This window comes from Watersipora subatra, chromosome 8, assembly GCF_963576615.1.
Source record: "Watersipora subatra chromosome 8, tzWatSuba1.1, whole genome shotgun sequence".
NCBI classification, from domain to species: Eukaryota; Metazoa; Bryozoa; class Gymnolaemata; order Cheilostomatida; family Watersiporidae; genus Watersipora; species Watersipora subatra.
In genome coordinates this window covers 26,885,113-26,898,574 of record NC_088715.1, presented here as the reverse complement: position 1 = coordinate 26,898,574, position 13,462 = coordinate 26,885,113, and the positions used below count along the sequence as shown (strand labels likewise).

Below are 13,462 nucleotides of genomic sequence, written 5' to 3'. Positions count from 1 at the left end.
ATGACTAGCTCATAAGATTAAGAAATGGATATACTGTAGTTTGTTGACTGAGAAGAACCAGGTTGATCAATGGACCATCATAGACTATTGATACCAGAAACTTTCTACATATTCTCCAACCATGATCCGACATGATACTAGCAAGTACTATCAACACTGTACCACTACTGAAATGATACTAGCAAGTGATAGCAACACTGTACTACTATTGAAATGATACTAGCAAGTACTATCAACACTGTACTACTACTGAAATGATACTAGCAAGTACTATCAACACTGTACTACTACTGAAATGATACTAGCAAGTACTATCAACACTGTACCACTACTGAAATGATACTAGCAAGTGATAGCAACACTGTACTACTACTGAAATGATACTAGCAAGTACTATCAACACTGTACTACTACTGAAATGATACTAGCAAGTGGTAGCAACACTGTACTACTATTGAAATGATACTAGCAAGTACTATCAACACTGTACCACTACTGAAATGATACTAGCAAGTACTATCAACACTGTACTACTACTGAAATGATACTAGCAAGTACTATCAACACTGTACCACTACTGAAATGATACTAGCAAGTACTATCAACACTGTACCACTACTGAAATGATACTAGCAAGTGATAGCAACACTGTACTACTACTGAAATGATACTAGCAAGTACTATCAACACTGTACTACTACTGAAATGATACTAGCAAGTGATAGCAACACTGTACTACTACTGAAATGATACTAGCAAGTGATAGCAACACTGTACTACTACTGAAATGATACTAGCAAGTACTATCAACACTGTACTACTACTGAAATGATACTAGCAAGTGGTAGCAACACTGTACTACTATTGAAATGATACTAGCAAGTACTATCAACCCTGTACCACTACTGAAATGATACTAGCAAGTACTATCAACACTGTACTACTACTGAAATGATACTAGCAAGTACTATCAACACTGTACTACTACTGAAATGATACTAGCAAGTGATAACAACACTGTACTACTATTGAAATGATACTAGCAAGTACTATCAACACTGTACTACTACTGAAATGATACTAGCAAGTGATAGCAACACTGTACTACTACTGAAATGATACTAGCAAGTGATAGCAACACTGTCCTACTACTGAAATGATACTAGCAAGTGATAGCAACACTGTACTACTATTGAAATGATACTAGCAAGTACTATCAACACTGTACCACTACTGAAATGATACTAGCAAGTACTATCAACACTGTACCACTACTGAAATGATACTAGCAAGTACTATCAACACTGTACTACTACTGAAATGATACTAGCAAGTGATAGCAACACTGTACCACTACTGAAATGATACTAGCAAGTACTATCAACACTGTACTACTACTGAAATGATACTAGCAAGTGGTAGCAACACTGTACTACTATTGAAATGATACTAGCAAGTACTATCAACACTGTACCACTACTGAAATGATACTAGCAAGTGATAGCAACACTGTACTACTACTGAAATGATACTAGCAAGTGATAGCAACACTGTACTACTACTGAAATGATACTAGCAAGTACTATCAACACTGTACTACTACTGAAATGATACTAGCAAGTGATAGCAACACTGTACTACTACTGAAATGATACTAGCAAGTGATAGCAACACTGTACTACTACTGAAATGATACTAGCAAGTGATAGCAACACTGTACTACTACTGGAATGATACTAGCAAGTGATAGCAACACTGTCCTACTACTGAAATGATACTAGCAAGTGATAGCAACACTGTACTACTACTGAAATGATACTAGCAAGTGATAGCAACACTGTACCACTACTGAAATGATACTAGCAAGTACTATCAACACTGTACCACTACTGAAATGATACTAGCAAGTGATAGCAACACTGTCCTACTACTGAAATGATACTAGCAAGTGATAGCAACACTGTACTACTACTGAAATGATACTAGCAAGTGATAGCAACACTGTCCTACTACTGAAATGATACTAGCAAGTGATAGCAACACTGTACTACTATTGAAATGATACTAGCAAGTACTATCAACACTGTACCACTACTGAAATGATACTAGCAAGTACTATCAACACTGTACCACTACTGAAATGATACTAGCAAGTACTATCAACACTGTACTACTACTGAAATGATACTAGCAAGTGATAGCAACACTGCCCTACTACTGAAATGATACTAGCAAGTACTATCAACACTGTACTACTACTGAAATGATACTAGCAAGTACTATCAACACTGTACCACTACTGAAATGATACTAGCAAGTACTATCAACACTGTACCACTACTGAAATGATACTAGCAAGTACTATCAACACTGTACTACTAGTGAAATGATACTAGCAAGTGATAGCAACACTGTCCTACTACTGAAATGATACTAGCAAGTGATAGCAACACTGTGCTACTACTGAAATGATACTAGCAAGTGATAGCAACACTGTCCTACTACTGAAATGATACTAGCAAGTGATAGCAACACTGTACTACTACTGAAATGATACTAGCAAGTGATAGCAACACTGTCCTACTACTGAAATGATACTAGCAAGTGATAGCAACACTGTACTACTATTGAAATGATACTAGCAAGTACTATCAACACTGTACCACTACTGAAATGATACTAGCAAGTACTATCAACACTGTACCACTACTGAAATGATACTAGCAAGTACTATCAACACTGTACTACTACTGAAATGATACTAGCAAGTGATAGCAACACTGCCCTACTACTGAAATGATACTAGCAAGTACTATCAACACTGTACTACTACTGAAATGATACTAGCAAGTACTATCAACACTGTACCACTACTGAAATGATACTAGCAAGTACTATCAACACTGTACCACTACTGAAATGATACTAGCAAGTACTATCAACACTGTACTACTACTGAAATGATACTAGCAAGTGATAGCAACACTGCCCTACTACTGAAATGATACTAGCAAGTACTATCAACACTGTACTACTACTGAAATGATACTAGCAAGTACTATCAACACTGTACCACTACTGAAATGATACTAGCAAGTACTATCAACACTGTACCACTACTGAAATGATACTAGCAAGTACTATCAACACTGTACTACTACTGAAATGATACTAGCAAGTGATAGCAACACTGTCCTACTACTGAAATGATACTAGCAAGTGATAGCAACACTGTACTACTATTGAAATGATACTAGCAAGTACTATCAACACTGTACCACTACTGAAATGATACTAGCAAGTACTATCAACACTGTACCACTACTGAAATGATACTAGCAAGTACTATCAACACTGTCCTACTACTGAAATGATACTAGCAAGTACTATCAACACTGTATTACTACTGAAATGATACTAGCAAGTACTATCAACACTGTACTACTACTGAAATGATACTAGCAAGTGATAGCAACACTGTCCTACTACTGAAATGATACTAGCAAGTGATAGCAACACTGTACTACTACTGAAATGATACTAGCAAGTACTATCAACACTGTACTACTACTGAAATGATACTAGCAAGTGATAGCAACACTGTCCTACTACTGAAATGATACTAGCAAGTGATAGCAACACTGTACTACTACTGAAATGATACTAGCAAGTGATAGCAACACTGTACTACTACTGAAATGATACTAGCAAGTACTATCAACACTGTACCACTACTGAAATGATACTAGCAAGTGATAGCAACACTGTCCTACTACTGAAATGATACTAGCAAGTGATAGCAACACTGTACTACTACTGAAATGATACTAGCAAGTGATAGCAACACTGTCCTACTACTGAAATGATACTAGCAAGTGATAGCAACACTGTACTACTACTGAAATGATACTAGCAAGTGATAGCAACACTGTACTACTACTGAAATGATACTAGCAAGTACTATCAACACTGTACTACTACTGAAATGATACTAGCAAGTACTATCAACACTGTACCACTACTGAAATGATACTAGCAAGTACTATCAACACTGTACTACTACTGAAATGATACTAGCAAGTACTATCAACACTGTACTACTACTGAAATGATACTAGCAAGTGATAGCAACACTGTCCTACTACTGAAATGATACTAGCAAGTGATAGCAACACTGTACTACTACTGAAATGATACTAGCAAGTACTATCAACACTGTACTACTACTGAAATGATACTAGCAAGTGATAGCAATACTGTCCTACTACTGAAATGATACTAGCAAGTGATAGCAACACTGTACTACTACTGAAATGATACTAGCAAGTGATAGCAACACTGTACTACTACAGAAATGATACTAGCAAGTGATAGCAACACTGTACTACTACTGAAATGATACTAGCAAGTACTATCAACACTGTACTACTACTGAAATGATACTAGCAAGTGATAGCAACACTGTACCACTACTGAAATGATACCAGCAAGTACTATCAACACTGTACTACTACTGAAATGATACTAGCAAGTACTATCAACACTGTACCACTACTGAAATGATACTAGCAAGTGATAGCAACACTGTACTACTATTGAAATGATACTAGCAAGTACTATCAACACTGTACCACTACTGAAATGATACTAGCAAGTACTATCAACACTGTACCACTACTGAAATGATACTAGCAAGTGATAGCAACACTGTACTACTACTGAAATGATACTAGCAAGTGATAGCAACACTGTACTACTACTGGAATGATACTAGCAAGTGATAGCAACACTGTCCTACTACTGAAATGATACTAGCAAGTGATAGCAACACTGTACTACTACTGAAATGATACTAGCAAGTGATAGCAACACTGTACTACTACTGAAATGATACTAGCAAGTACTATCAACACTGTACCACTACTGAAATGATACTAGCAAGTGATAGCAACACTGTCCTACTACTGAAATGATACTAGCAAGTGATAGCAACACTGTACTACTACTGAAATGATACTAGCAAGTGATAGCAACACTGTCCTACTACTGAAATGATACTAGCAAGTGATAGCAACACTGTACTACTACTGAAATGATACTAGCAAGTGATAGCAACACTGTCCTACTACTGAAATGATACTAGCAAGTGATAGCAACACTGTACTACTATTGAAATGATACTAGCAAGTACTATCAACACTGTACCACTACTGAAATGATACTAGCAAGTACTATCAACACTGTACCACTACTGAAATGATACTAGCAAGTACTATCAACACTGTACTACTACTGAAATGATACTAGCAAGTGATAGCAACACTGCCCTACTACTGAAATGATACTAGCAAGTACTATCAACACTGTACTACTACTGAAATGATACTAGCAAGTACTATCAACACTGTACCACTACTGAAATGATACTAGCAAGTACTATCAACACTGTACCACTACTGAAATGATACTAGCAAGTACTATCAACACTGTACTACTACTGAAATGATACTAGCAAGTGATAGCAACACTGTCCTACTACTGAAATGATACTAGCAAGTGATAGCAACACTGTACTACTATTGAAATGATACTAGCAAGTACTATCAACACTGTACCACTACTGAAATGATACTAGCAAGTACTATCAACACTGTACCACTACTGAAATGATACTAGCAAGTACTATCAACACTGTCCTACTACTGAAATGATACTAGCAAGTACTATCAACACTGTATTACTACTGAAATGATACTAGCAAGTACTATCAACACTGTACTACTACTGAAATGATACTAGCAAGTGATAGCAACACTGTCCTACTACTGAAATGATACTAGCAAGTGATAGCAACACTGTACTACTACTGAAATGATACTAGCAAGTACTATCAACACTGTACTACTACTGAAATGATACTAGCAAGTGATAGCAACACTGTCCTACTACTGAAATGATACTAGCAAGTGATAGCAACACTGTACTACTACTGAAATGATACTAGCAAGTGATAGCAACACTGTACTACTACTGAAATGATACTAGCAAGTACTATCAACACTGTACCACTACTGAAATGATACTAGCAAGTGATAGCAACACTGTCCTACTACTGAAATGATACTAGCAAGTGATAGCAACACTGTACTACTGCTGAAATGATACTAGCAAGTGATAGCAACACTGTCCTACTACTGAAATGATACTAGCAAGTGATAGCAACACTGTACTACTACTGAAATGATACTAGCAAGTGATAGCAACACTGTACTACTACTGAAATGATACTAGCAAGTACTATCAACACTGTACTACTACTGAAATGATACTAGCAAGTACTATCAACACTGTACCACTACTGAAATGATACTAGCAAGTACTATCAACACTGTACTACTACTGAAATGATACTAGCAAGTACTATCAACACTGTACTACTACTGAAATGATACTAGCAAGTGATAGCAACACTGTCCTACTACTGAAATGATACTAGCAAGTGATAGCAACACTGTACTACTACTGAAATGATACTAGCAAGTACTATCAACACTGTACTACTACTGAAATGATACTAGCAAGTGATAGCAATACTGTCCTACTACTGAAATGATACTAGCAAGTGATAGCAACACTGTACTACTACTGAAATGATACTAGCAAGTACTATCAACACTGTACTACTACTGAAATGATACTAGCAAGTGATATCAACACTGTCCTAAGACTGAATTGATGTTAACAAGTTCTTGATCAGCTAAACATCAAGATCATCACTCACAAATTTACCACTTCTGCAACTACTAACCGCTGCTGCATAGCTTTTTGTTCTCTGGCAGCTGCTTCTTGCCGCTGCCTCTCGAGTTGCGCTTTGAGCTGTTTCCCTCGTTCTTCCGCTTGCGCTCTCAAGGCTTCAATTTTTTCATTTCTCAGTCGCTCAGCCTCTTTTGGATCAGCTGTGAGAACAAGCAGACGGACTTAAGTTATTGGAGAAATGTAGGCAGCTACTAGCGATGCTAAAGAAGGATCGGTTATTGAAGGGACCAAACATTTTATGATACATTTGCCATTAATTTGGAAACTTCCAAAAATGTTATTATTATAGAATTTCTATAACACATACACATGGGAATTCCCTAGATCATAGAAGATGGGAACTCCCTGTGGTATAAAATGGGAATTCCCTAGATCATAGAAGATGGGAATTCCCTGTGGTATTAAATGGGAATTATTTAGTAAAACAATTTAAATTATTGCTTTACACATTTTATAAAATTTTTGATGAAACCAACTAAATTTTAACACATTGCTATCTTCATGTGTGCTTAAGTTACCCAGTAGGTAACCATTCCAAATCATTTTAAAAAAGATAACATGCAAAAACCTTGAAAATTGAAGTACTTCGCTAGCAAGCAAATCCATTTCAAACATTATTGAACACTGAATCATGGACACAATGAGAGCGATACAACCATTTCCATGATGGCATTGCAGCGCCATATGTGGTGTGTCGATACACTATTGTTGTATAAAAACATAAGCAAATATTTTATTATTAATAAAATAATATTATATTATTAATATAAAATATATCAATATTATTAACATCAAACAGTGACGATGAATCATGACAGCGTGAGAGCAATACAACTGTTTCCATGATGGCATTGTAGCGCCATATGTGGTGTGTCGATACACTATCGCTGTATGGAAATTTAGTAAATCTGTAAAGACTCACGTCTACCGGCCCGTCTCTCTTGTAACGCCCGCCTGTCAAAGAAGTTCTGCTGACGAATCTGTTTCAGCTTCTGCAGATAGTCATTTTCCTCAGGATTCCTTGCAAATGGTGAATTATTGGCAGCATCTCGTCTACCACTGGGTGGACGCGATGCCGGACCAACACCCTGGCCTCTTGCCTAAAAAAGAAATATTAAAAATAAAATTAAAACAGGAAACTCACAAGCCGGTAAAATTAAAATCAACATGTACAGTGTACCCTCGAAATACGATTACCCTGATATACGATTTTTTCACCTTACAAAGTCGAATATTGTGAGATCTTCACCTCGCTATACGAATTTTATTTCACCATACGAATTTGAAAAAAGTTTCGCCCGTGTTAAAATTTGGCGGTCGGTGTGCTCATAACACATGTCGAAATAAAAAAGACACCGAAATATAATGTAGTTTGACGAATACATTTTCAGAACGTTTATAAGAGACACGATGATCGACTTCTCTCACGGCATCATTCCGCGTGGAAAATTTCGTGTGAAATTCACGAGAGAGCAAATATTTATTTGTAGCGTTATAATATATTTTACTATAAACTTTTAGTCAGCATACGTATACAACTACAAGTATTTATATTTCGTTCATTAGCTACGGAATCTGAGACCGATCAAACGTTACAAAACGAAGGAAAAATGATTTCTATGTCAACAAAGTTGGACTTCGTAAATAAGAAGCAGGCACACGTATTATTAACATCGTCATGGAATATGATCGTAGCCAATCAGCATTTGCACTTATTATCAAAACAAGAACTCCATTAAAGCAAGCACAGGAAGGAGCTTACGACTGAAGATTCAAAGGAGTTAGAAGGCGATGCACGCGACCAGCATTCTAAATGAGCAAACATTTAGCAAGGGCTAGGAAGTAGAAGATACAGCAAACCCCACATCGGCAGAAATATTTCAAGTGATTAATTTACTGATGTGGACTGGTATATTAAAACTATGCATGTATAATATTTTATCTCTTGTGTGACATGTTTTTCATATTTTATTCATTTTATTTGTTTCTTTCTGATTTTATGTGATTTTCCTTGTTTAACCATGTCTTTGCAGATGGGCTTGTTATCTCCTACGTGAATACAATTCATCGTATGTATGTAACTCATATAACTAACTACTCAAGATAGTTGCCGCATCGACTTTACTTTCTGAAACTTGTAAAAGCCCTGTCCTCTACAGTATAAATACGTACAAATTTTGTACGTACGGTTACATTGATTCTTGTGCACATTTCATACAAGAAGAAATACTGTAGCACCTTCTCTGGATCCTTCTACAAGAGTTAGCTAGCTAGCAGTTTTTTTCTTTTAAACTAGAAAAAAAGTTGGAAAGGACTAGACAACTTCTTTTAGCCTGCTAAAAATTCCATTTCATTACGTATTAAATTAATCTTCAAGTGTACCGCAACATAATTAGCATTGATACGTTTTTGCCTCCTCTCTGCTTCATTTGCTATATGTGCCAGCTAGAGTCACGTTACTCCAAAGGTATGTACGTCCTGTATAGTAAATAAAATTTCATTTTTCTTGTCGGTAGCCATTAAATGGTCTGGCGTGTGAGAGGCCGCTTTCGATAACTGCACCGCTCGGCCTTTCTTATTAATTTTGGTTAAAAAAATGTTTCAACCAGACACGCTAAATCTTATAATGAAAGTGAAGACGGAAACTTATGAATGATAAAACTTCGTGATAAACAGTTGAAATTCAGTAAAATAGTTCAAAATACATACTAAAACTCAGTTTAAAGTGTAAGTTTTGCAAGCCAAACTTATTCGAAGTGAATTTCAATGTTTATGTTATGCGTACATTTTGAAGGTAAGAACTTCTTACCGTACGATCTGCATTTGGTAAACAGATTATATGTAATTTTGCATTTTACAGTATTGCAGTTTATAATCACTAGGTGCACTTAATACAATGCAGCTACTGTATGCAACTATAGTTACTAAAGTTAACATACTATTTTGTTACTAATTTTCAATATGTACAGCATTTTTATAAAATTTTGGACGATTTTTACCTTCTTTTTTTTCATTGTATAATTACAATGGTTTCTATACCCGGACATACGATTTTTTCACCATACGATGCCAACGTTGGAACGGATTAACATCGTATCTCGAGGGTGCACTGTAAGAGCATTTAGTAAACATACAATTTTAGACGTTGGTCCAAATTATATTACTACAATGCTGGCAGTAGAAACATTTTAGAGTTATCTCAATGCACAAGACATTGCGAGAAAGTCGAGGCGGCCGCAGTGGCATGCTGAACATATTTTTTTGCAAAGTATTCATAAAATAGCGCCTTTACATCTACCCATGTTTTCTCTATGATAATAAGAGGTAAAGCACTATATGCGTTTTAATTATTCTGACTGTTTAAACGACACTCATATCAAATTTTAAAAGTTTTTACCCAAAAGTATAGATAGTTTACTATCATTTGAGATTTTGTTTGTTGTCTGTTTTGTTGTTTGACGTGATCCGACTGCCAGGATGTTTCAAGATTAAAATCGGCCAAACATGATCTCGACTAAAATGCTCAGAAGGTTAAAAATTGTACCCTTTTTTTCTAAATGCTGTGAAAACCAATAAAAAAGAAATTTTTGTCAAGTGAATAACTTGACCAAAACAAAACTTTCGACACAAATCTAATAAAAGCATAACATCACTAATTATACCGCAACCCTAAAAATTAAAACAAAAATCATCTTTACTAACAATAGATTATTCAATTACAGTTGACAAGAGGAAATAACAGCATTCATGATATTTCCAGAAAGAAAGAATAAACCAATCAGCATCAATAAACCAATCAGTGTCTATACACCAACAGTGCCAAAGTGAGTTAAAAATCTTTACTACATTAGGAGCCGTGTTCCTCCGTCTATCTGAAGCCACTGTTGGATGTTTAGGAAAAAATTGCATCACCAGGATTTGAGCTCAAAGCCTTCACATTAGAAGTTGAACGCACTAACCACTGCACCAATCATTAACCTTCCCACTGTCACTAGTAGTTATAAATATTACTAATACAGCCAACAATCTCTCACGACACTAGACACCGAGGGTCCAATTACATATATTTAATATGAAATGGTCCAAGTTCAGGTTAGACTAGAAGATGATTGGCTAAACCATTGGCGCCAAATCAATGCCGCCACTTGATTTCAAGTTCTTGGACATCATCTATTATAAACCAATAGCTTTTGACTTTGATAAATTTTCTGACGTTTCTGTAAATGTCCTTGCTTATCATTAATAGGCATAGATATTTTTTGCACCTACAGAATAGACACCTGAGTCTGAAAAAATCAATAGGGCACTAGAATTTTTGGAATTGTTACAAAAAAGAACTTTTACAGATGTTGAAAACACTCAACTGCAAGTGCCTTTTGTAGAGATAAATATTTTGAGGTGTTGTTATATGCTGAGACTATCTTTGACAAATAGAGTGGTTGTGCTATGCCTAGATATGCTTTGCAGAAATTGGCAACCGGTGAAACAGTTATATAAACAAGCTATTGGTGTACTAGTTGCGTTAGCCTGTTTTGACAAACTGTTGTTTTTGCAGAGTTGTCCGCCGTGGAGCGGAGCGAGCAAAACAACACCTGGTCACAATACGCATGGCACCTGATGCATCAGCTGCACTGAAAGGGAGTTGTTATCTTCCGTCTATGCGGTTTGGCTGCGATGTTATGTCGGTCGCTCCATTGGTAATCATAATGGATTTAGCCCAAATATTTATGTGAAAAGTAAGATGAAAACGTTTAACCAGAGACTGGTCTCTGGTTAAACGTTTTTTATTTTAGTTTAAAAAAAACTAAAACGCTAAAAAACTGGGGGAAGAAAGTGGGCAGAAAAGGGTGTTGTGGTAGTGCTTTTGTTTTGCTGAGAATAAATTGTTTTGAGATTGCATGTAGAAAAATCTATTTATAATGGCACAAACTGAAAAACTACATGATCACACAGAAAACTTGAATTGCTAGAGACAAAAGTTGCCTTAAGGCGTGGTCACACGAGCACCGAACCGACGTAGGATTGGTTCGGAGGCTGGTTCGGTTTGTGGGACATGTCACACGGCATCCGAAGTCACTTCGCTTCCTAGATACCATACGTATAGAGACAGGACACAGTTTCATTAGTAGTTTTTATGTATTTTAGTTAAATATTTCTATTGTAAACAAAAAATGTTGAGGAACAATTATAAATTATAATTACACATCAGATTTATCAGAAGATCGTTCAGTTGCTCAAAATAAATCACTCGATACAAAGATTTTGCCAACCCCTCCCATCAACATAATTATATTTTTTTATTAACATATTAATGTTTTTCTATGCTGAGTACGTAACAAACAAAAACAGTCTTTATCATAGTACTGCGGTTTAACATCAATAAATCAGTCAACGATACTTCATCAGGATGAATATGACACATTACTTATATTCTACACGAACGAAAATCACAACCATTCTCTTTTATTTATGCAAAACTTAAGTGCAATATCTTACATTTATGCAACACAATCACAAGTCCGTGTGAACCTTGTCGTAAATTGCTACATGTTGTTTATTTAACGAAATAAAAGTATCGTCCCATTTCTTTTTTAACTTTACTCACACGCAGGTAAGGAGAAATGTGACGCGTGCTCGCTAGAATTCTAGAAATTTTAACCAGCCAATAAGAGCAAGGGTTCGGCCACGAAATTTCGAGCAGGACCGAAATGGTTCGTTTCGGCCAGAAATTTCTTTGGCCGAACTTTTTACAACTGAGAGCGACGTCGTTTTGCGTCATTTAGTTCAGTTCGGCGCTGGTGTGACCACCCCTTTAAGGTACAGCCACACGTAATGCTTTTTCGTTGATTCTGACCGCAATCACGAAATGAACGAAAAACACAGAATTATTCGGCCGAAATTCACAGAATTGTCAAAACTGTGCATGCAAACCGAAATTGTTGACAAAACGCATTTAATTGGCCAAACAAATTATTAGCGAGCACGATTCTAGCAGTTTTACAATTTATATAGTCCAAGACACGTATTATGACCCAACCAAAGTATCAGCGCAATTAGACATAGTACATGTACATACGATGCAACTGCCTAGATTGCACTATTTTTGATTCTTTATCGTTGGGACACTATGGCTACGAATCGAATCGGTTTTTTTAATAATAACAATTTCTTTTTAGCAGCGAAAGTTCCATTGCAGAAAGAGCAGAAAGAGCTGCCATCTTTCGCGCAATCAAGTTAGTTGCATCGTATTTACTATGGCAAATCCTGTTAGTATTTTCTTGGGTGTCGCGTTATGTGCCTCAGACTATATAAATTGCAAAAGCTGCTAGAATCGTGCTCACTAATAATTTTTTATCCAATTGAAAGCGTGTCATTGACGACTTCAGTGTGCATGCACAGCTTAGACAATTCTGTGAACTTCGGCCGAATAATTCTGTGTTTTTGTTCATTTCGCGATTTTGGTCAGAATCAACGAAAAATCGTTACATGTGGCCAGCGCGAACACCTTTAATCTGTATACAATCTATGATCAACCCCAAATTATATGACGACTAAAAACTGTTTGTCATTCACTGATTTTTGCAAGTAAATGAAACTGAGTGAAGCGTGTTGTACAGTACATTGTATCCATGGGAGGCGAATGGGC

The 13,462-nt window shown here is 36.2% G+C and overlaps 1 protein-coding gene across 1 annotated transcript in view; it reads right to left on the bottom strand.

The window, feature by feature from the left end:
- Positions 1 to 13,462, bottom strand: part of LOC137401546 (serine/threonine-protein kinase Nek1-like) — a 64,434-nt gene that overhangs the window by 31,438 nt on the left and 19,534 nt on the right. Inside the window, exons 12-13 of the mRNA XM_068087960.1 lie at positions 7,739 to 7,916; positions 6,809 to 6,956 (exon numbers count right to left, since the gene is read on the bottom strand). Coding sequence (XP_067944061.1) covers positions 6,809 to 6,956; positions 7,739 to 7,916 — 326 coding nt within the window. The remainder of the gene's footprint in view (positions 1 to 6,808; positions 6,957 to 7,738; positions 7,917 to 13,462) is intronic.